At 37.8% G+C, this 25,518-nt stretch overlaps 1 protein-coding gene across 1 annotated transcript in view; it reads right to left on the bottom strand.

The window, feature by feature from the left end:
* The window catches only part of SPOCK1 (SPARC (osteonectin), cwcv and kazal like domains proteoglycan 1), a 317,127-nt gene that overhangs the window by 113,345 nt on the left and 178,264 nt on the right, over nt 1-25,518 (bottom strand). The window contains exon 3 of the mRNA XM_082006106.1: nt 16,661-16,775. Within this exon, the coding sequence (XP_081862232.1) occupies nt 16,661-16,775 (115 nt within the window). The remainder of the gene's footprint in view (nt 1-16,660; nt 16,776-25,518) is intronic.

The raw sequence follows: 25,518 nt of genomic DNA on the forward strand, positions 1-25,518 counted from the left end.
ACTTTTTAGAATTTAGCAGAGAGCCCCATAAACAGGTGAACTGGAGTAATCAGACCACTGAATATCAGGAACATTGAAAGTTCAGTTTGTGTTTTGACCAAAAGTCTACAGACAATTTATTTCATCTTGATCATGATCCTAAGGTGTTGATGACGGACCTCTTCTCTGCTCAGCTGTGAAGAGGGCAGGGTTTCCATTTCAGCACTCAACATATTGCTGGTGTGCTGTCAAGGGCTGGGTGAAACTCATTATGAATAACTCTCATTGTGTTTCGTCAAGAACTGGAATATGAGTTTCTGAAAGGACTATGAACCTCAGTTATAGAGGCAGCTGGTTCAAAATGAGGCAAAAATTTCTGATCTAACAAAGGAACTAATTAAAAACCCCCTCAGACTTCTGAGCTCTTCCTTTGCTAAGCTAAAATATTGTTGCAAATGAAAAATTTATACATAGGTAAAACATAGGAAATTAACTATGGATGAGGTGCTAAGCAGGAATGACCACAGTGTAATTCACTTTGGCACTCTTGGGCTTCGGGCAAACTGGATTAGCTAAGACTAGAAAAATCTGTTGAAGGACTTGAAAGAGATTTAAAGCCAGATGAATGACCAGAATAATGGCACACAGCATTACAATGTACAGCAATGAAGAACGGACAGACCAATTTATACACTGAAACTACAAAATATCCTTTCGTTTCAACATGGACCATCGATTTAAATGCAATAAGGTACAAAGAAAGAATTTCTAAAGAAGTGGAAAGAAAAAGCAGAGGACACATAAGTTTCCTGTATTTCTATCTGTTGAATCATCTTCTGATCAAGTCAAGAGACTGGATGCTAGACTAGAGGAGCAAGTTTGTTTATTAGTGTTTTCAACTCTTTTTAACTAACCCTGTTCTCTTGATTTCTTACCTCATTAAACAAATGAACAAAAAAACTTTATGCTTTACTACTAAGGTTAATTAGTCTTCCACAGTAGATGATCACTGATTGTAACAACCAACTAATTAGAATGGTTTGTTTGTTTCATAAAAGTAGATGGGTTTTGTGGTGATCAAAGCTAGAGGCTAGGTAAATCATCAAGGCAAAATTTCCAACTGTCACTCCTCATACATATTAAATAACATTTTTCAAGATATTATTATAACAAAGCTGTGACAGAGTTAGAGTAACAAAGCTAGTGTAAGTAGACCATATTGGTTCTTACTAAACTTTATATAGTATGAGTGTGGATGATAACAAAGACAATTCTCACTAGCGGCTGCAGAAATATAAAACCAAGAAATACAATCATAAGCTACATCAAAGTGCGCATTAACAGGATATTGGCATGGACCAGGTAGTTTGTGAGACATAAGGCATGCAGCCATCCAAGAATCTCAGCAGTAGCCTTCTAGGAGTATGGGTAGCTTGGTATGCTACTGCCAAGCAATCACTTGTTTTAAAGAGCTTTTTCTCCATTTATTTTAGCAAATTCCATCAAATTTCAGCAATGTTGGTTTTGGAACTATTGAAAGGATAAGCTGTTAAAAATACCTCTCTCTCAGCTATTTTGACCTCATTTTCTAGAATCATAATTTCCAACCTACTACTGTATTTCCTGTAAGTAGTTAGTACCTCAGTGGCCCTTGTCTGAAAACTGAGAATATGTAAAGTTTAGAAACATACTTAACATTTCTTTCTCAAAGAAGCACATGTCGACTAGTTGAAACCCATCATAATCCATGGGAAAATGGATTTCCATATCTGTAAAAATGCTGATGGAGAAAAGAGCTAATCTTGTAAAAATATTTTACTTACCTAAATTCAGAATTATAGGCTGGTTTTTGTTAAAAGCCTTTTGTGTTAAAAGTTGTTGAAAAAGAAACATCAAAATCAAACTGAAGTAACTCAAGATGAGATGAACAAATGCTTGGAGTAATTTGACTGAACCTTATTGTGTATCTGAACATGATTTTTTTTATGATTTTGGCTTTTTGGTTAGATGGAAAAATGCTAAAAAGTCCAAATTTGTGAAGAGACAAGAAAACAGTTGCTTACCAATTCCAACAAGGAATACTAATAAACTCATGTAATGAGAATGATTAGATCAGATTTATCCTCTGTATTTTATGAAGCCTCTTGAGTTTAATACAGCTGGAAGGCTCAAAATTGCCAGTGAAAGGAGAAAAAAAAGGGGGAAACAGAAGAAAAACTGACAAAATTGCAACATAATCTGAAGTCTTAAGGCTGCATTCTCCATCAGTGACAGCTTAAATCTTACTTCAAAGATACAAAACTGAAGTTTTGTTCTAAGGTAAAGATACCCTTAAATTTAAGGGTGAATGATGTTAATAAGAAGTTTGCAGATTTCTTTGCAAAAACTAAATCACTTAGTTCAAATATCTTCTTCAAAATTCTAAAAACTATGCCTTTCTAGTAGAGTGAGCTACATGAAAAATTTACAGATGATTGATCCAGTCTGGATCAAAACTGAGACTGCAGTAGCAAGCTCCTCTAATCCCAATGATAAGTATCAGGACAGTCCTGTTCCTCCAAAGTACAGTGCTGAAAGAAAGATAAGAATATGGTATAGGCCAGAGGACAAATAAAAATACATTAAAAAACCCAGGAAATAAAATATATAAGTGAAAATAATTGAGATTCCAATGAACTGCACAGCAGGCTTTAGCCCTTGCATATATTTTCCCGTTTTTTAGAAGTAACAGTAGTAAATTTAGAAGTAAATAATTTTGAAATTTTATAAGGTTATAAAAGAGCCTGAAGCTACAGAAATTGTTCTTTATTTTAAAACTGTATGTTAAAAATGTTGTATAGGAGCATGTTTATTCAGATGTGTGAGAAAAAATAAGCCCTCATTAAGGGAAAAAATAATTTCTTTTCAAAGTGTAGATCTTCTAGGCAGGAGAAAAGTACATAGACTGTCAGAGAATATTTATTTCATGACAAGTTTTGCTGATAGAGTTAAAATGTAATATAGGCAAAATACAGCAGTAGTTAGAGTGATCACATCACTAAATGTTCACAAAATTTGTGAGGTTTTTTTTTTCCTGAATCCTGCAGGTCTAGTAGCAAGTGCTCAGGACACTCTGAAGCATTTGCTTTTCCTGTAAAAGTATGCAGAAATTGCCTATCCTTCAGTATGCAAAGAGAATTCTAATAAAAAAGGCTAGTTGAGGGCTATTGGGAAAGTCTACCTTGCAATATCCACCTATTAAAGATACTGTCCCAGAAAATGGAAAAGAAAGGAGACTGGGATTTTTTTTTTAATAGTTGGCATTCATTAAAAAACAGTGAAGGGCCGGGCAAAGGATTTCATCTTTCAGACATCATAATCCAATATGCTTCATCTTTACCATTGTAGAAATAAAATATGAAAGCAGCAATGCCAGATCACTTCCAAATAATGAAAAGAGGAGAGAAAATGTCTCCGGACAGTTTTCCAGGAGCAAAGCCATACTTCTGTCTCTTGAGATAACAGTGAAAGAAAATAATGTCTTATTTTCTTTGGGTACACATGATAATTGAATGCTCAAGTCATTTGGGGGTAACTATTTGCTGTAGACTCTTCACAACCTTAACATAAAATAAATTTGTCACACCATCAAGACAGGAGGTGGTGGTTACATCAGTCTGATTTTACTGACTTCTCAAAGGTATGCTGGAAAGTCATGGGAGTAGATTTTTTTTACCCTTCTGTTAACAACAGCAGTACCGACTCAGTAGAGCTTGGATCCCAGTTGAATGCCATACCCATCGGGCTACTAAGTGAATTTTGCATAATTAATGAAATATTCATTGGGTCAGACATGAACAGATACCAATTTGACAGCCCAGTGACTAGGGCACTCACCTAGGCTGATGAAACCAAATCCCTTCTCCAATAACCATTCATCAGAAGATACAGATGACTATTCTGCGTGAGTCACAAGGCTTGAACCTCTCTTTCTTACATTCTACATTCCAAGTCTCTTCACCATCCTACTCACATTGCTGAGGTGAGAGACTTTCTTGTCAAGAACTATTCCGTACAGTCTTGGGAAATGTTTTATTGAATTGACAGGAAAGCCATTTCCTCAGAGAACTCCAGAACATGTCTACTTACTCAATACTTAAAGCTGAAAACTTGTTTTCTGTTTTTAAAAAACTTGTTTTTCTGAAAACTTAATTTTTGTTTCCACTTTCTCAAAATGTTCCAACGTTAAAAAAATCTCAGCAGGGAGCTGAGTGCAAACTGAGACTGCAAAGACTATACAGATAAGTCTAGAAAGTTAAGAGCTAATCCAAGAACATTAAAAAAAACCCCAGTTTTAAGTTCTGTATCTAACTGCAATATTTGATTTCATAGAAGTGGCAGTTTTACACTGGCTTTTTTTTTAAATATACTAATTAGAGTAGGAAATGACTCTGTGGAATCTGCTAGAAATTTTGACTTTTTAAATAGAATCACTGAACATTCTGTATTTACTTGCAATGAATCTTTTAGGATTTCATTGTTAAAGTAGAGAACGTAAATCCAATAATTGATAGCAAAATGAAGGCTTGATAATTGTCTCTCAACTAATCTGAAAACTTGTTATCTTCCTGCCCCAGCTATTCCACAAAGATTTAATACCACTGATCTGTAGAAATGCTTCCTGGAAATTACAATTTATTAATGTAACAGAATCTATCCTGATATATTTGCTATTTATTTATATTTTTTTTTAGACAGCTCTACACTGTAGCCAGTTAAGTGGCTTAGAATGAATGTACAGTCCTTGATAAAAGATATACCACTGAATTTACAGATGAGGAAGATGAATATGGATCTTCCAAAGATAAACTGACCCCGTAGGCTTCCAACCCTATAAGCATGTAAGTATGAGATGGGCTTTAATGAAGCAGTATTTCCCTATTGAGGAAAGTGAATGACGAAGTTCAACATCATCTCACGGACTGCCTGCTCACACTCTCCAGACCATCAAATCCACCAGGCCAAATTCTGAGAGCTGTGGGATTCTGAAACGGTAACTCTTTTCTGTTTTAAGGAGCCATGAAGGGGCTTGCTATGACATAAAATTTGATCTTTTAACTACTGGCACTGAGAATTTCACACTGACTTTCACAGCAGATTCAAGGGGGAAAGAATGAGTGGAAGAGCTCAAAGCACGGCAGAGAGTTTCCTTCTTTTCCTGTTAATTTTTGAAGTTCAAACATCTGATCACCTCTTCCAATCATTAAAGCAACCACACAAGAGTTTTGCTTTAGTGATATGGACTGTAATTACAATGCACATTGGCATGGTATTTCTTTCCTTGACCCCCTTAAAAATTGGCTGTGCAATAAGAAACATAAAGTATTACACAGAAATACCAAGTTTTTTTAACATATGGACGATGCTCATGGGAATAAAATTATCATATATTATAAGACAGGTTTAAATCTAGAGATACAAGCAATATGTCTTTCAAAAGTGTGCTAAGGTATATTACTCTTTTTGCCTAAAAAGTTAATGGTACAGCATTGCCTTTCTATAGTTAAGTGGAACAGTGCTACCTGAACAGACACATTTAAGGAAGCAAAATAGTTTGGGTTGATTTCTAATCATCATTAATACTCCGTATGTACAGAGCTTTAAACAGACTGTACTTTGGTGGCTCATGTCCATAAATAATGTCATTTGTGGTTCATTGGTTGAATTAATCTGATATAAAATGACTAAATTGAAAATCTGTAGGTTGAGCTCTTGATAAATTCTGGCAGAGCATTAAGCAGGCAATCATAAGCTTATTAATGAAAAGAGAATGATAGAAATTGAAATATTAAAGAAGCAGCAAGTAATGGATTAAAAGTTAATTTTGATAACATAACTTGCACCAAATAGGAAAGTGATTGATGCAAGAAGCTCCTTTTTATTGTTTTCATATGCTATTTCTTTCAAAAGAGTGCCATTAGGTGGAACTCTATGGCTGTGAACGGGATAAAACACCTAAGACTATCTTTCCAACTTCTTATATTAGCTATTATTCATGCCTGTGTTGCTCATCTAGTTTGGAACTGGCAAACCTATGTGGAAAAGGTCTTCACAGTATAATTTTTTTGCAACCTTTAACTCAAAAAATTAAAGCCAAGATACTTGCTGATGAATTCCTCAGGGTGGTCTTGGATAAGGCTTCATCATTTTTCCTAGTGAAGTTTTGTGCCTGAAATGATGAAGGGTGTTGAACAAGATACGAAATTCAGCAGAACTCTACAGAAAACCACTTCCATCTTCAGAGAAGCCAGAATTTCCCACTCAACAGAGCCGTACACATAGGGTAGAAAGCTGTGAGCTATGCAAGGCAAGAGGTTGTGAAAGAAGAGTCTGGCCCAACTCATTAGAATTTTAGCCTACTGTTATCAATGCCTTTCACTGCTAGTGAAAGGCTTTAGAAGCAATAACTGGAAAATCTCAGAAATCTAATGGCAAAATACAGAACTACTTTACAAACAATAAAGATCAGTCATAGGTAGGTTCAAAAGTTATACAAGTTGAGTCCGCATCATGTTGAAGACACACGTTTGTAAAAGGCAGCAAACTGACCAGCATCAAATGAAATGCAGTGTTTTAAGGCCTAATTTGCAAATTCCATGCAAAATATGTTGTTTGTAATATTCACTGCAATTGGAATATATAATACCATTTATCAAAAGGCAGATTTTAAAATGCTAGCATTTAATACTTCTTCCAATATAACGGGATGTTGGAAATTGAAGAAAAGCTTTAATAAAATTCCTTTGTTGTAAACATCAGTCCCAATCTTACAAAAGCATGCCTTTTATTAGCACTAAAAAGACTTTTCCACTGAACACATTCATGTCTTGGGGCTTCTACAGCAAAAACCAGCAATAAATTTAGAATTTCCAGTAAACAGATTATTGTATAAATACATAATAATTTTCAGAGCATTTGTAAACATTAAATAATAATTTCTGAGTGGATTACTGAACAGATTTAAGATAAGGATAAACAGCAAAAATAAAGACACGCATTAAATGTTATTACAAATTTGTTTCCAGCAATTCTATGGTTAAGATTTTTAGCATATAGAAAATACAAAGAGCGTGAATCAGGAAACAGACAAACAGACACTTAATCTATTGGGCTGTGGGAAACCCAGAAAGACTGCAGATTCCAGGTCCTGTCAGGTTTAATGTAGAAAGAGAGAAAGTCAGCCAACAGCTCAAGGGAGTAAGATGTGCATGTGACCTACAAGGTCAATGGTCAAACGTGGCACTGCTGACAGGTATATGGACAGCCTGTAGAACTGTCCTCTTGGGATATCTTAATATACCTACCTGTTTGCATTTTAATAATAGTCATAATGATGTGTTAAGGTTGTTCGAAAAAGCATTGCAAATCCAAGAATCACCAAGCTACTCTTTATGCAAAGTCTAACATTTTCTTACAGGACAAGGATACAAAGGCAGTGAGTCCCATCCAACTCCATTCATTTGTTCATTATTCATTTGTTGGCAAACCTCTTGACATTTGTCAAGCCCGTGACATTTATACCAATTACTGTTTTAATTTTTTGCTCACTTCAAGAGGATCTTTCCAAACAACAAAGCCAACGTTCCTTATGTTGTAAACAGCTCACAATCCAACTCAAGAATAGACAAATGCCATGGAGGAGGTGATTGAACTTTTAATTCAGCCTTCTTCCAGGTATCTCATGGCAACAGGAGCTTTTGGATCCTAACTTAGCTTTGGATGCTAGCTCTTGGCAAGTAGATAAGAGCTATGTCAAGATGTTTGTCTATGACCAATTCCTCAGTCAACAAAAGAACCCACTGAGATAGTAAAACTGTTAAAGAAGACACATTGTGTTGCTGTTATTTTATCTTTTTATCTTTCTTTCATATATTTAAGTTTTCCTGCTGGCTTGTGTTCCATATGAATCTGCTGCACAAACTTATTATAGAATCACAGAATCATTTAGCTTGGGAAAAAGCTTTAAGATCATTGACTCCAACCGTAATATTCACACATTCATTTTCAGACGTGTTTTCCACCATTATACATTTAAGTTTCAAATTAGTCAGGTCTCAGACCTCTAAACACTGAATTCTATACATAGTTTATATGTAATGCTCAGCTAGTTATGGCTTGTATTTATTTCAGACTCCCTCTTCCCTCTCCTTTTGTTACCATGCTAATGAAAACCTTTTTGTTCAGAGAAAAGTAATTTTGGCTACTGTATGTTTCTAGTGAGGACAAAACAAATATAGAATGCTACGTACAAACCACTGAAACAGCAAATTGCACATATATCTACCCAACTCTGGACTGCATCTCAATCCAGAGATACACAGAACATCAAAGCCAGAACTCTCCAGAAAGCTCAGCTGAAAGCCCACCTGGAATATGGACATCTGAATTGCAGATATTCTACTGAGGCTCATGGAAGGACAACCACAGGTTTAAAGCAGGGATGGATAGAACAGGCACTTAAAAGAGGAAATTAATTTAAGAAATAAAGATTAAAATCTTAATAAGCAATGACTCAGAGGGAATATAACACATAAAGATGTATAAAGAGTTTAAATAGCAAGACGACAAAGTGATAATTTTGGGCTTCGTTTCCTTACTGATCTCAGCAGCCAAGCCCAGTAAGCTCTGCTACAAAGGAAAACTGAGACAGTCAAAAGTCTTTTTAAGAGAGCTTTTTTTTAAGAATAGTAAGAGCATTTGCTTAGTCTAGCAAAACCACAGAAGGCCACTGTTTCCAAATAAATACTGAGGAACCATTTAGGGAAACTCCAGAAGTTTTATCTGGATTTGGATAAATTTAGGCTAGATATTCAGGTTTCTAACCAGAAAGGTTGACATGTGAAGGATTCTTCCAAATGGAGTAGAGGGGGCAATAAACCTCATTATCTTTAAGGCAGAACTTGGTAGGCTAATGAAAAAGTTTATATGATATTGTTGCAGAGGGATTAGACTTAATGATCCAAGAAGTCACTTCTGGTCCATTTTTATATACTGCTAAAAGCATACAACTAGAAATATTAAGAGCGGGAATATGACAAAATGGTATTCAACCCATCCAATAATATTGCCTTTAAATGCACAAAATAAATATTTATAAATGTTGATTAAAATGCAGGAGATAATAGGTTATTTTCTTGTTCTATTCAATATAATAACTTTCTGATGATAGCAGAGGTATCCAGAGGTATTGATGTGGTTTTCAGTGAGTGCTTTGATACTGGTCTAAAAGGAGTTACACAGCAGGAGAATGTCTCAATAACCATTGTATTTCCTTTTGTGCTTGCAGCATCCTCACAGTAGAGCACAGTAAGATAGGAGCTGCAGAGTAAAAGACAATGACCTTAGCAGTAAGACATTCATTCCAGCAGCCAGGTGCTTGGTGACTCTGAATAAATACAGTAAATCCCCTGTTGATAGCAAGAACAAGTTCATCTATTGTTCTTGCCAAAGCAGACAGAGATGAGGACTACACACTCTAAAATCCATTATAAAAGAGCTGTGCGCTATCATACATTTCAAAAATTACTCATGTCCAATAGGATACAGTCACCTTGCACTACTCTAATGAGCTCTAAAGCTGATGAAGCATGACTAGCAATGAGTTACCAGTTCTGGGAGAGAAGTGCAGAGTGGCTAATTGGCCTCGGGATGCTGAAAGTTTCACATCTAGGCTGTTGGCGACAATCCCTGTGTCAGCTGCTGTGCAGTTTCCATGGGAGATGTCCGTGCTCTACCTGACCATACTTTAGCATGTCTGCATTTTTCTGTGGAAGTTTGAAAATGCATGGAAATGCCAAACTGCATGGGGCAGAACATGGGCAATGCTTTGGCCCTTCGGCACTTTTTGCACTGAGTCAGGAACCATATTTGAATTCATCTTTAAAGATGACTGCAGTATTTAAAGTTAAGGAAAGTGGAGCTCTCTACTTGTAGCCATTCCTTCTACATGTTGGCTAATGTTCAGGTATCTCTTACCTCTGAGTTTTGAAATACACTGAAGTCAACAGCCTCTCTAGAGCTTGGGAAAGCCAGAAAATGGCCTAAAATGACAGAGTCTTGTCTATTCAGGAGAGATACCATAGCCAGTTTCCAGAAAATAATAAATTGGAGGACTTCTGTGCAGAAACTCCTGGGATCGAGTAGGCAATTCTCATGACTCAGAACAGAACTAGCTCATATCATCTTGACTGATAAAAACTGGTCGCTCCACAGACTCTCCCTACGGTCTCTTTAGTTAAAAGCAATTTACCCTAGGCAGACTTGAAACTGAGAAATGGACTACGTGGAGAATAAGACCTACAGTTTACAGATTATCCTGTTCAGTAGAGGAATATCTGCTTTTAAAACCAGTGAGTGCTATTCCAATATTTAAGCATCCTTGGACTGAATCCCGCGCTGTTGAAGATGGAGACTGTCTTGGAAGAAAAGCTATTGACCTTTGGGAGTTCATACTTAGATAATAATTTTAATAATAAAAATTTTAAAAATAACTGTAATGGGGAATAAAGGATAGTGCTAGACTCTTATGCTGTTCTCTCTTAATATTCAGTGGTCCCCTTGAGCACTTGTAGATTGATGGCACATCATACCATGGGTTCTGTGTCTTATTAAAAGGCAACTTAGCCCATGTAGGACAAACACACCCCCCTGATTTCCACGCGACTGTTACTTGTCTGCTGCAAAATCCAAAGCTTTTGCACTGTAGCAGAGGCATGCCTTTGTTGTCAGGCAGTCCGGAGGTGAAATACTTTTAACAGCTTTCAAATTTTCTTGCACACATCACCTGCACATCACATTATGTGCTATACTTGGCTGTGACCTCAAAGGTCCCTCTCTCTTTGATTTTCCTGGATTCTCATTTATTTTTCTGGACAAACAGCATGAGCTACAGTTAAACTGTGCAATGTACCATGAATTATTAGATAGTAGAAAGAATAACAGTCTTTACAGAGTAACACGCTATAGTTTACAAATTACCAAAAAAAATGCCATTTACTCCATCCTGTTCATGTCTAGAACTTTCATTCATAGAGGATTAAAATAATTGTCCAAGATTCTATCAGAGGTACCCTTGGGAATAATAAGCCTAAATTTTGGCACAAAATCAGTACAAGATATTTGTTTGAAAAAACCCTAATGCAATCTGTTGTTTTTTTGTGAGTGTGGGTTTAGTCAAATATTTCAACACTCTTTCTTCTAAAGCAAAAATCTATGCCAGTAGATGAGAAATCAATGCACTGTATTGGAGGTGGATAAAACGTTTTACATGAAAAAATTCTTCCTTTTTTAAGGGAAAATCAGATTTAGTGACTCCAAAGCAGTTTGCAGAGAGATGCAAATATTGTTGTGTTGTTACTTGGGAAAAAAAAAATCCAACAAATTTGAAATGGCTTTATTTTTTCTTAAAACGACATCAAAAGATTTTCTTTTTGTTCTGAACTGGACAGTTTTCTTCCCTTAATTCTGAAAACGTTAATCAACAAAACAGTCCATTTGGTGCCCATAAACAAATCTGCAATAAAAATTAAATCATAACTGTGAATTCATCCCAGAACTTACAAAAAAACTCTGGGGATGTGAAAAATAATTTTGATATGTTTTCTGCATCCAGTGCATACATTAACAATTTAATCTTCATAATGATTTTATTAGAGAACTGTATTGTCCTAAATTATTGAGTGGAGTCCCACATGTCACCATTAAAGTTATGGAGACCTGTTGCTTTAGGAAGGTGTCAGTGTCCCAGAACACATTTTTTGGCGTGCTGCCTACCCAAGATGGATGAACGAACTGTGCTCTGCTGCAGCACCGTTGGAAATAACTGCACTTTTCTTCAGCTAAGATTAAATAATAATTGAAAGAACGGTAATTTTCCAAATTTTCTGCATAATTTTGCCTGTCTTGCATCTTCCAGCTTACAAAAAAGGATCAAGACTTCAATGAAATGGGGGAGAATTCACTCTATTAGGGAGTCACATCCCTTCTGTCTTCATTTTAGCACAAAACAAAAGAAAAGTAGGGATTTGTAGAGAAGTTAGAAATAGTGACACTTTGCTTTGGAAATATTCTGAAGTAGTAAAAGCTTGCTAGAAAAACCAGTTGGATAGTCTCCATGGAGAAAGACAGAAGAACGAATAAACTACACAGTGGTCTTGCCCTATTATTGTCTGCATTCTCCCATCTTGCTGCTTGTGGTAGCCCTTTCAGGAAAATACATACAAGTAAAACACATACAATTAACATCAGTAAATATACAAACAGGAAGCTGAACAATGTTTTTTTGTAAAGTTCCCTTTGGGATATGCTTTCTTCCCTGAATTGTACTTAATACACAAATGAACAACAATTATTTTCTGAATCAGCATGAAAATGAACAAGAGAACAGAAAAAAAGCTATGAGCACAGCAAGGCTAATTGGGAAACAAACTGATGTTATTAGTAGATCCAAATATAATTAATCATCTCCCAGGTTTGGTTCTGTTACAACACCTCATAGATTGCTCACGTATTCAGGCTTTGATAAACATTACCACATAAATAACGCAGAATTAAACATCATGATCTTAGGAACAAGCCCTCCCTCACATCAATCAGGCCACTGAAAATGTGGGAGTGGGGTTTGCAGCAGGGGAAGACATTACCCCCAAAGGAGGGCTGGGTGTTGTGCCAACCCTCATCAGCATTCAGCAGCTAAGCAAGCAAGAGAAAACAGAGATGCATGAGTCAGAGAGGAGAGCAAAACAACAGGGCTAGGGTTTATAGGCCCTATATTTAGTACATTTTTAAAGGTAAGTGTTGATCTAATACACAGACATTGAGAAATAGTGCTGTTTAAAATCCTTGCTTATGTGCACAACTTTTCAGTAAATCCCTTAAAGTGCATTTGCTGTGGTCAAAGGATTTTCTGTGATGCTCCCAAGCAGTTCTTGAAAGCAGGTGGGTCACTGACATTTTTGCAATTATTAATTCCTTCATTCATGAATTCCCTTTTGGATACAATTTAAGGCACACAAACAGCATGTAGCATAGCAGTGGTATGCAAATGCTCAGTTTCACCTGTGGGGATGTTTTACTGGACTTGTTTTCAACAGGGTCCTTCCTAACCAGAAATGGTGTATTAACTGCAGGATATGTAAAGAAAGAGAAGGAGATTTGTCTGCTCATTGTGAATAAGTGTAGTTGCCAACATTGCCACGTTGGTCAGACCAAGCTTTTGACACATAATTTAGAAGAACAGATGTTTTATCTGGGAACTTGTCCAGATCTTAAAGAAAAAATTCCTGAGGAACTCAGTAGTGGTCTCTTTTATCAACAGCAGTAGCCTCAAAAGTACTGTAGAAATACCGAGTAAATAGTTGTACTTCTAAGCCACAGCAGAGAAGCAGAGATGTTGCATGATTACCTTTGTGAGTGACACACACTGCAGTGATGAACTAATTGGTGATAGCCAGTTAAATGGACTTAACAAAGCTGTAAACCCTGGACATATTAATATGGCCATTATTTTTTCATCATTTCACTTTTCTCATTCTGTTCTTTTCAAAAAAGCCCAAGAGTGACATCTTTCCTTCCCATCAGCTGCACTAACACCAGCAGAGACAAATGGCATGAAGTTTTACAGGAATGCAAATGTATGAGATATGTTTGAGAGATATTAACTACTGCATTTCATGCAAAACTGAACTAATAAAGACTCTTCCTCATAGATCATGTCCAAATTGAAAGGGCTTTTAATCCACACAAAAGATTTCATAAGGCTCTATCATTAGTCCAAGGACTATAAAGCATACAAGAAGGTACCTTCAAATTTATCTTTTACACACTCTTCAATCAGTACTCAGTCTTGCCTTTTCTCTTAATGCCCTGTTCAATTTGTACTGTAAAAGCCTTAGAGAATGTGCTGACAAAACACTATTTGTCTGAAATAGCTCCCAGACATCTTTTCCGTTATCTTCAAGACCCAGGGCTGCTCACCAGGTGACTGTGGTGGGGAGGGAAGGAGGGGCCATGCTGCCACGCTGCCCCGGCTGACTTCCAGCAGGCTCCTTTGGCACCCGTGGGGTAACCCACAACCAAACCTACCGGCACCGTGAGCTGCTCTCCCATGGACCCCCCTCCGAGTGCCCTGTCAGCTGGCTCAGGGGATCCACACCCAGCGTGGGCAGGACCAAAGCCACAGCACTATTTGTGAAATACATGACAGCCATGCTGCCAGATGTGAGAGTCTTACTCCGAAAGCATGAGACTTTCTCTGCCTGAAAACCTTACAGGATGAGTTAGTCATCACCGAGCCAGGGTCTGAGTAAATGTAAAATAACAAGTTTCCATTTGACTCAATTTTATACACTGTTATTGTACTCCTGCAGTGGTTTAAAAATTGTGTTGTCACTGGTGATTTCAAAGTTAGCTGCACCATGCCTGGAAAAAATACAGTTTCCTTGTGCTGCAACTCTTCAGCAGGCCAGTTAATTGAGTGATGCAAATCGGCGTAGCTCTGTCTGGAAGCCTCAGCAATAACACAAGATGTTGCGCTCCTGATTACTTTTTGCTGAGCCTACAGGCTCTGTAAAGCCACTACAGCAAGTTGATAATGATGCATGAAATGGAAAATCCTCCTGAGCACACCCAAAAGCACTGTGGATGCGCAAAGGAACCGCAATGGTGCCGTGTTATTCAATGATTCTTACTACATATGCGCCCACACCAATGTATTCAGGCTTTAACTCGTTTTAAATAGGTGCAACTCCACCTCTTGTAACACATTTACTCCTGTTTAACACAGCTTTAAATATGACGGGGGTCAGATGTAGAGCAGTATTCAGGTCAGGCACAGCAAGAAGAACACAATGTTTTGGGACTACAGATGAAAATCCTTAGTGGTGTCATGACACTGATCCAAATCAGCAGAGAAATTGGCCTAGTTACTTTCCTCATTGACATGTCTACCCTCTGAGGCAAGGTAGCCAGATATTTTGAGAATAAAAACACTTCAGGGACATACGTTCCACTATCACACATCAGCAGTAGCTCTTTCAGCATTACAAAACTTGCGGGAAATTGTTTGGAGAATTTTCAAAGTAAGTTTTCAATACTTTTCTGTTCATCTCCACAGTCACAGTGCTACTCAAAGGTTAGCTGAAATAGCTGCAGGCAGTGGAAGCACCATAGAGAGATCACATGAAACACAGCCTGGTTTCTGGAAAAAAAGGATATTCAGCTCCTCCTCTATACCATTATTCTGTACCATTTTGACCACATTTGGGACATTAAATACTGGAAATAGCTCAGAAAGCATTTGGCTCAACGTCGATGTCTATATATGATAAGGACTACTATATAATGGAGGTGTTTTAAATCCATGCTAACTAGAAAATGTAAGCTACATAATGCCAAAAATGTCATTAGAATGTAAGCACTGCACATAGCGATACTCCTAACACCCTTCCAGGGTTCATTCCATATTGAGAACCAAAGACTAAACATACTGCTTCACAGATATTACACCATTAACTTTGTATTATAAATCAAAGACAGTTTTTTGGTTTTTTTCTTCTGGATTAGCTCCCTCAGCCAGGTAACAGATAAGATGAGATATAGTACTGGTACATGGGAATCACATCATCCTGAATTTAATTTGGCTTCAACAGTTGTGCAACTACAATCTCAGCTGACAATGACATTTAGGGACCTGAGTTGTTACATGCAAATTTTTGCTTCCCTACTAAATAGGGAAAGAAATTGGAGAGCAATCCCCAGATTTATCACTCAAATGTAATGAAAGCAAGACAACATATTTTTCTTAATGTACAGACCAACTATTCAGCGTTGCCCATTACAGCAGAACAGGTTTTATTCAACATCTGTTGGCAAGTGGAGGGGCCTATGTCTTCAGTTTTACTCTGGGTCTTGACTCAGAGAGACTGTGCGGCTACTCAAGACCAGTTTTCTTACTGGTTCTACTTGTGCTGTGTCCAAAACAGGGCAATATTAGTTTGTTTTCTCTAAATTTATTTCCAAATTTCTTCAGTCTTGATTGTTTGTAGCATATTTCAACCTATGCTCGGTATGCTCTTCTTTGGTTATTCACAGCTTCTCTCAGTGAAGTTCTGTGGTCTAATTTGAACATCTTGGGCAAAGCTTTTAACATATTAGCGATTTCATTTGCTTTTAATTCAGTCATTCAACCATCAGATCTGGAGCTTTCTGTAATTATGTGGCTCCCCAGGGAGATGTACTACAAAGTTCCACCAACATTTTTCAGTTCTTTACCAAATTTAATCAGAGATTTGATATATTTAAAAAAACCCCTTTATTAATCTCTTTTTAATTGCTTCTAATTAAGTACGGGGACTGTAGATGTCTCTGACACCATGTTTTCATTTCCTATTCCAGGTTTTCAGGTTTTAAAATATGCATAGTTACTACTGTCTGGGAGAAGGAAACCACTGCCAGAACTGGGAAAGCATTCTACACTCCACACTACATGGTGCAGTTCATCTTTCTGGAAAGTTAAGGATTTAAAGGAATGTTTTAAAATTATGTTTTTTGATGCTCATTTTGGAGTTTTCTCATTTTATTTCTTCTCATCATACTGGATGTCTATGAAGACACAAAAACCTCAAACAACATAAGGTTTCCTTACCTGTGCACCAGCTGCTTGCGGCTTACACAAATAGCAGTTTCATAGTCATGAGTGACACACACTTTATGTGGGCTGCACTTCACCTTCAAACATGGATCTTTGGATGGATCAAGGGCTATAAAAAACCAAACATATTAAAAAAGAAAATGAGAAATGCATATAAAGTTATCTCTTGGCTGACAGTGACAACTGGTTAGAATGAACACTCCCACATCTGAGCAAATCTTTGCTACTTAACAGTACGTGCCATTGTTTTCAGACTGCGTATTACATAGAAATGTTTAAGTAGAAAGATAGTGAGGAACCTTAAAGACTCTGATTATTGAACAGTGATCTGAGTCTAACTTGGCATTCACATTAATATTAGACATGATACTTTGGGATAAAGTTCTGGTATAATAATCTGTATCATGCTGTTTATTTCATGGAAAAGTTATGGTGGATTTTAAAATGCACAAATAACAAAAGTAACAGTATTTTAGAATCTATCTAATAACTGACATTGCAGAGTGTTAATATTAATTTCACAGATACTGTGTAACAGGCATATTATTTTGTAGAAATTATTTTCCATTTTTACAGATAAGCATCTCTTGTACTTTAAATGCTTATCCTGGTCTTTAATACAACAATTTGCATCACCAGCAGTGTTGTTGGAAGTGGGATTAGAGAGCACGATAGGTTGCTACCTCAGAGCAAATATGCCCAAACTGTTTTCCCTGCTGATGCACCCCAGGGAAAATTCTTCCTCTAAAGTCACCTTTTCACTCCTTATTCTCCTTCTGACACTATCCGATGTTCCCCCTCGTGGTGGTAGCACCACTGCTTTGGTCTGAGGCCCTGGTTCCCTGAGGAGCAATCACTGCTGCTTTGTCCTTTTCTCCAGCAGCCTCACAGGAGCCTAACAGGATCTGGGGACAGGCAGGGACACATTGCCCAGAAATGTATCTTCAGTACTTCAGCCAGCCCCAGGATGAATAATACAATGGGCAATCTTTATCTCAACAATTCCTAAGTTGCTGGGGAAAAGGACATGGCAGCAGTAAAGAGAACTTCTCTCCTTCTAGTGTGATGGATGGTTTGAGGTACTGCAGCTAGTCAGGAGCCTGGAAAATGTGCAAAAGTGACATGCAATCCTGCACTGGAAAGTGCTGGGTACTAGGGTTTACGCTCAGGTACCCTCTTTATGGTTTTGATTAGGATAGATCCCATGAACCTTCCTCCTGAACATATCACTCGTCTCTGGTTAAAATCTGACTGTAAGTGTACTGCAAGGCAGCACAATAGTGGACTTGAAGGAGTGAATAATGCTGTCCCCTAACGACGATGCAAATGGACTTAAAGGGCTGCAGACAGAAAGTAATTACCAAAATTGGCTTTTAGCCCGGACACAAGGATTAACACACACGCACATGCCCTGCTTATCTGAAAAGAGTACTCGGAGACTGAAACGGCACAGCGATACACCACTAATGTTCTAACAGGAGGCTCCCACAAAGATCCCCATTTAGCCTGCGATGAACCATTTTCCTCAGATACAACAAACACATTCAGAAAGGAGCAGTGAGAGTCTGAGAAGTCCCTTTGTTTTTTTCCTCTATACACAAAAATGTCTCCTAACACTAAATTAAGAAATTAGCACATGGCATATTACACTAGGTTTTACTAGAACTGCACATACCTTTCCCCTCTTCTCAAATAAATGAAGATATTAATCATGTATCAGAGACCTGATGTGGTAAAATTAGGATTTGTTTTGGGTTCATCCTGTTTAGAACCCAAAGGGAGAGAGAGGGTCTGAAGTCAGTGGAGGCAAGAGCTGCTCCTTCACAGCGGCAAGAAGATGCTGGTGCCTTAGACACTGGAGCAGCCTCCCGGTCCCTACAGAAGCCCAACAGAGGCAGACAGTATTCGTTGTCCTGCCGGCGTGCAAGCCTGCCTGCTCCTGCCAAGTTTCTGTAGATTGCTTCCTTAAATGAGTGATGATTGGGTAATCTCTGAAATAAAAAAAAGAGGAGCGATACAGTGCTCTGCTGGATACCACTCCAATTAAAGCACTGATCCCACCTGGGAAAATCTCTTATAAATACTTTTCTGCAATCAAGTCCCATTTGAAAGGCTATCTATCTAAATTCATTCTCTTACATAAGGATGCTTCTAAAGATCAGCAATAAGAGGTATCTGCCAGGATGAATTACAAATATTCAAAAAATGGTTATGTGAATACTTCAGAAGAAGGAAAGCCACAGCCATACAGAGAAATTTCATCTCTTTTTAAGTAGTGATTTTTAGATAAGCTTTTTTTGGACGTTATTTTGCCATGGATTTGAGTTCTTTGTTAAAGTGTCCTCAAATCCCATTTTACCTCTCCCCACCCCACAAATGGGCCACTCTAGGAAATGAGTAGCTCTTAGTTTCATTTCTGGGACTGTATAAAGCTCTTATTGCACATTATAATAACTGACTTTCCCACTTTTACTGAACAATCAGAGAAACTTTTAAAGGATACTATTTGAAGTACAAGAACTTTCAGTTTGCTGTGTACCAAATTTCTTTATATGACAGCAAATGTATTTCCAACAAGCAGAGGATTCTTCTGTTTTCCTGCAGTGCTGCAGCTTCTCTGTGTTGGTTTAAACAGCCATAGCTACAAGCTCTTACCACATTAACACCCATTACACATTTGTGATGGGCAATTGAGCTTCACTAGTGCATATGTATTTAGTGGAAAGCTTTTGGTACAAGACACAAGGAAATTGTAAAAACAAAAGTGTTAAAACCTTTTTCTTTTAAAGCAGTTCAAACTGATAGAAAAGGTGAAGTGAGCAAGGAAGGAGAAAAGACCATCTGTTTCCTGCATCATACACAAGGCGACATCAACATCCAATAAATTTCCACTAGGAAAATATATAGGCAATGTTCGAGGGGCCAGGGTCTGTCCCACTCAGATGACCAAAGGCTGAAAATGCTCTTCAGGGGCATTTTGCTGTTGCCTTTTGGTGTCTTTTCTAAGACTAACAGGCACATGAGAAGTAGCCCATCCCCTGCTCTTTACATTCCCAGAACACAGCGGGAGAGATACACATTCTTAATCCTCTTACTTCACTCTCACTGGAGACTGAGTTAAAGACTGAGGCAGATATTTGATGGGGATTGAAAGGGCACGCCACAATTTCCTTACCTATCTGTCTACGTAGAGCGAGATACCCTTCTTCTGCAAAGCCTTTAATATGTAAGCGCCACTTCGAGCATGAAGGGTCACCAGATTATAGGTTCAGTGGGCTGATATAATTCAAAGGTCATATCCACACAAAAAAAATTTAATGATCAGAACTTTTGCTGGCTTGCAGCTGGCCTTGCTCTTTTACTGGAGCACGTGCACCTTGTCTGCTTCTGCTGGTGACACATCCTTGATGCAAAATGCTGCATCAACAGATGTTGTCCAAATTGGCTAGGAGCCCAGGGCCAATAGCTGCCAACATTGCTGTGTTGCTGGAGAGCACTCTCTGGCCCTTGTGCTCACAGTTTTCTATCAGCCAGTGGGGATATGGGTTTACCCTTGAAAGTCAGTACTAGTTTGGCATGAATAAGAGAAGCAAGATTTAGGCCATAGGTCTATGTGACATCATGCACAGTTTCAGTACTTCGCATTTTTTCATAGTAAAATTTACTCTAATTGAAGAATTATCTCCACTTCAGAAACTCCTTAGGTCTTCTAAGGTGATAACAATGCGTGCACTTCTGAAGTATGCATGTCCTGAAATAGCATCACACAATACATTATTGCTAAAAGAAACACAACTTTGAAAAGTTTTGCAATTAAAAATTGTCTATCGAAAAAGAAAAATATTGTTGAATGTCCATCAGTTTGAAGCACAGGAACGGGAAAAGATGTGGTTGGAGAACTCAGTCACTATTTCCTTTTAAATTAGGCATCAACTTCTCTCTACCTCAGTGTCTTGCTTCTAAAATCTGAAAAGAATAATAATGCTGGCAATAATATTAAAGAAAGCTTTTCCCCACCTGTGTGTTGGAGGAATTATTTCATTTATGGTGGAAATGCTCATCAAGATCCTTAAATGGAACACACTATAAAAGCATCATTTATTATTCATTACAAACAGCCCTTACATACAGTCCAACACAGCAGAAGGAAGTTTATTAAATACAAGCAAAACTGTGGGCTTTGTTAGAAGACATAGAAAACCCCCACAATCTGGATTATTATTTCTTGATTTTTTTTTCCATTTATGCAGAATGCATGATCCATCCGAACACAAAAGGTCAAAATAGTGATTTATATGTCTGCAAAGTTCCTCAACACGTTAAATAAGTTTGGAAGGTCGTTCTACTGCTAAGCAACACAAGCCCTAAGGAGAGCTTATAATAAGAAACAATTTCTGAAATATGCTAATCAAAGATCATGCTTTGTTAATCAGATTTCTACATGACTAGGAGCAGATGCTCATCATCTGCAGAAGAAAAGACCCTTGGGAATAAGATGAAACATAACAACCATATTTGTCATCACAGTTCTTTTTGTCCTAAAGCAATGAGTATGAAATCTTTGAAAACAAAGAGCCAAAAGTACAAATAAATAAATCGAAGTGGGAAGAGGAGTGAGAAAAAAATGGAAGTTTTTTATTACAAAGTTGTTATTTTATCAGCTTGAAAGGCAAACTACAGCCGTTCCTTTTGTATGTTAGAGTCTGCAAGTAGTTACTCAGGTCTGTCTGCACAGTAAACAGAAAAATACCTTAAGCCTGATTGTAATATGTGAACATTTTTCCACTTTTTCTTTAGAGTGAGACTGAAGGTGAAATGAATATGGTTAGTTAATCCGACCTGACAGTGGCTGAGGGTTGGTCCAAAACTTTTGGAAGGAATATGTGTCCAGCCAGTATTGGAATTAAAGGTTTCCCATGAACATAAAGCCTTTGCTGAAAACCCACTTCAGTCACCCTGCCTATCTTTTTGTGAGTCCAGGCGCTATAGTTTCCTCTCCTGAGCTTTTTGCTTGTTATTCAAATGTCTGCACAGTTGGTCTGCAAGGGAAGTATCCATCCCCGGAGACAGCTGCCTTAAATACAGGGGAATACAGTACTGCATATCTTGCAGTACAAACATTTTCATAAGTTTTTTATCCTTGGAAAATTTAGAATTTCTGGCTTTTTATCTTGGCTCAAAAGTCTTACTCTTCCTCACTTAACACCTAGATTTTTGTGCCGCTGACATATGTTTTCTGGCCAGCTATCCTGGTACCCTGAGCTCTGAAGTCTCTTCCTGTCTGTCTGAGGGCAAGTGAAGAAGTGTTTAGATGGGCTAAGGTTTCTGCTTCATTGGCCACTACACTTCTGTAGCAAAATTGTACTCTAGAGGTCAGTTGATTGCAGTGCAAAGGGAAAAGGCTTTCATCTGTATGCAGTGACCCAAAACCTATGCCAGGCGCATTTATACAACATGCAGGTGCAGAATCAGAATTCCTGTCATTAAGAGACAAAAGACTTGCATTCCTTTTTTCAGTCAAGCTTTTGTCACGCATAGCAACCTAAGTTCCCTATTAAAACCATAAATCTTCTGTGGTTACCTCAGAGATATCAGAATAATTGGTAAACAATAAACACCAGGGATTGCATCAGACCGTTAACAGCCTCCTAACGGTTTGCTGACATCTCTTTCTGGTACCAAAAGGATTACAAGCATCAACTGCATCCCAAACCCCTTTCCCTCCCAGCTCCACAAAGCAGAGAATGTTCATTTATGACTGTACACACTTTTCTCTCCGTTCCCTGTATCACTCACCAGAGGCTGGGGGTTTGCAACATAAATAAATCAGTGTCGGACAAAGACCTAACAACGATGTTTGAGATACTTTTCTATTACATTTCATATTTTTATACATTACCACTATAAAAGAAGACTTATGACTTGGAGGAAACTCCTTAGTTCAGACAATGGCAGCACAGGGAGAAGTCTCTCTGTTAGACTAGCTCTATATGTTGCAGCTGTGGGTCATTGTGTTAATCACAACAGAGTAAATTTATTTTTCACACATTTGACTTTAAAAGGGTGATAACAAATACTTTCAATGTCTTGCAGCAATGGATGTGTAATCCTGCGGAAACCATACAACTAGTTCACAGCAAGATTTATGAGCTTGATTTTGTTTTTATGACCATTCGTTTGGGGGAAGAGAGTGATTTCAAACTCAGCTGTTTAGTGGAGCTGAAACAAACTATACAATCAAAAATAAATGGCATTATGTAAATATTGGTTTTTTGTTTTCAAAATTGCCTGACAATAAGTACTATGATCACTCAATGACAAACATACTTCTGCACAATGAAATGTCAAGAGCAGTTGCTTTTATGCAATCCCCTTGGAACTGTTCTGACTATATGAGAAAAGAAGAACAGAATCTCTGTTGAGAAAGGTATGATGAACTGGAAAATGGGACCTGCTGCCCTTGATTCAGAGATCCTAGTGCGTATTTTAAGACAAAAAAGGTTGATAATAAAACAAAGCCCCTCAATTAAATGATGCATTACATTATAGGTGTGCATTTCAATATATTTATTTGTTATTTGATTCCAGCAATACTCCACAAGCAAGCCCCAGCGGGAAAGCACAGCTCCTGGCTGTACAAGCCAGCAGCTAGGGCACGGGCGTGAGAAAGCTGCGAATGCAAGCTGGTCTGCGGGAAGGCTGAGTCCTCACCGGGTTTCCTCCCCACTCAGCATGGAGCTCAAATGACAGCTAATGTCAAGCTTCAGATCTGAGGCAATGTTTCAAATCAGCATCTTGTCTCCACTTACAGCACAGTAACAGCCAAGAGAAAGTGTGATCAAAGCAGCTAAGTAGTAACTTGGAGGAATTTTACTATGTACTTCCATGAAAACTGTCATACAGCAAATGTGTAAGAAGCCATGCAGCCAGCTTAAACGTGTATTAATAAAAATCTCTACAAATCTTGCCCTTGATTTTTGCTAGGAAAAAAGGGCATATTTTCAACACATGATGGCTGAAAGCAGTTTTGGTTTTAACATTTCAGTTGTTCAAAGTAAACCATAGACCTCCCCCGAGAACTAGAGCTTCTACTCAGCTTCAAAGTAGATGATGAATTTATGCCTTTTTTTCTGAAGATGAACATGGCCATACATATTAACGTAAAGAGCACTCCGGTGAACGTTGCTCTGCTTCTCTGTGAAAACATGGTAGTTTTCCATGCTCCAGTGGTCAACTCCAGCCAATCCATGAGCTGAGGTTAGCCTGTCAGTGGAGCTTAATCCAAGTGCAATGGGACTACCCCCTCGCCCTTGTATCAACAAGGCACACAAGTAAGCCTGTGATGGAATTCCAGGCTTTTGTAGCCATTCAGAAGGTTTCTGCCTCTACCCTTTCCCCAGATATCTTATTTTACAGGTTAGTAAATGGCCATATTGAGTGGCTAAGACTATGTTGTTTACTGGAGCCGAGTGTAACATTTCTTCTCAGAGCTGGTATTGTTAACAATTCTGGTTTTAAAAAAAGTTATTTAATAACAGATTATATCCCCTTAATATAAATTGCAAATAATTACCAATGGTTTTTATTCTGCTTCTGCAAATCTTGGCATAAATCATTCTGCTTCATTAGGGAGAAAATTGGTGTTAGCCCTCCCCCAAGTCTAGGGGAAAACATGTCTTCGATTAACAAGCTCAGATATTTAAGTCTCTCTTTCTCTCTTGCATGCTCTCTCTCTGCATAATTACTCAGAGCAATTTGCATACAGAAATCAATTCAGCTGAAAATTAATTACCGTAGGCCTGAATGTTTCAAACATGTATGTGAATTATTTTCAGTAAATGGAATTTCTCAAGGCAGTTAAACAGTAACATCTCAAACTGTCAGCATTTATTCCATCACTGCATAGTATTTTTGTGTAGTTTTGTTTTGGAGCACTAACATTGGAGTGGCTGAAGACGTTGATATGGTGCACAGAAACATCCATTTTAATTTTTACAGGCACTTTGAAAAATCATTTCTTATAACTGACATGTAATTGCTTTTGACATTGCTGAGAGCCATCCAAAGAAAAAGATGCTTCAAAGGACTCTACAGATTTCCTTTCCAAAGCAAAGGATAAGAACCCGAGTAATTAAATTAATTTCCTTGACAAATATACAGAAATCTGAGGCAGTGAAAATAAGTGAAGAAAAGGAAAAAAAGATAGGACTGTAAGTTACAAAATGTGCTTCCGTGGATGTGATAATCAGTCACAACCATCAATGTAGGTTTTTGGCTAGCAACCAGTAGAGACATGTACATGACCAAAGTTGATTTGCTGAAGAGTCGTAGAAGAGAAGCTCCTGGTTTGATTTCTGACAATGGATCGTTCTGATTTACATCTCAATATACTGCAAATGTATCTCAAACACTTCCTGCACTGGGGCAGATTTTAAATATTTCGTATACTTAGGTATGTTTAGCTAATACATTTATCTGTTTAATGCTTCCTTTTGATTCTGAAAAAACAAACATCCACTGGAAAAAAGCAGCTGTCAAATACAGCTACATACTTGCTTTGGTTTTCAGCTAGCACCAGGTGTCCTTTTCACAAACAGCTCTCCTGCCTGCAAGGAAAAGTTTCAACCAACACGCAAGTAGAGAGCGCTCGTATCGGTTCAATAAAGTAAGATCTGGCTTCAGTGATAATTTGTGCTTGTATGTGTCATGCCCGAGGGTGTGTTTCTGCATATTCTGGTAAACTGAAGGCAAAACAGACCTAAAAAACCCACAGACAGAAGGACTTTGGTCAGATGTTCCATTCAATTATTAATTCCAGGAAGTAGTGAGGGTACAAAAGGAACCCCATTCTC

This window comes from Phaethon aethereus, assembly GCF_964289735.1.
Source record: "Phaethon aethereus genome assembly, chromosome: 14".
Classification (NCBI taxonomy): Eukaryota; Metazoa; Chordata; class Aves; order Phaethontiformes; family Phaethontidae; genus Phaethon; species Phaethon aethereus.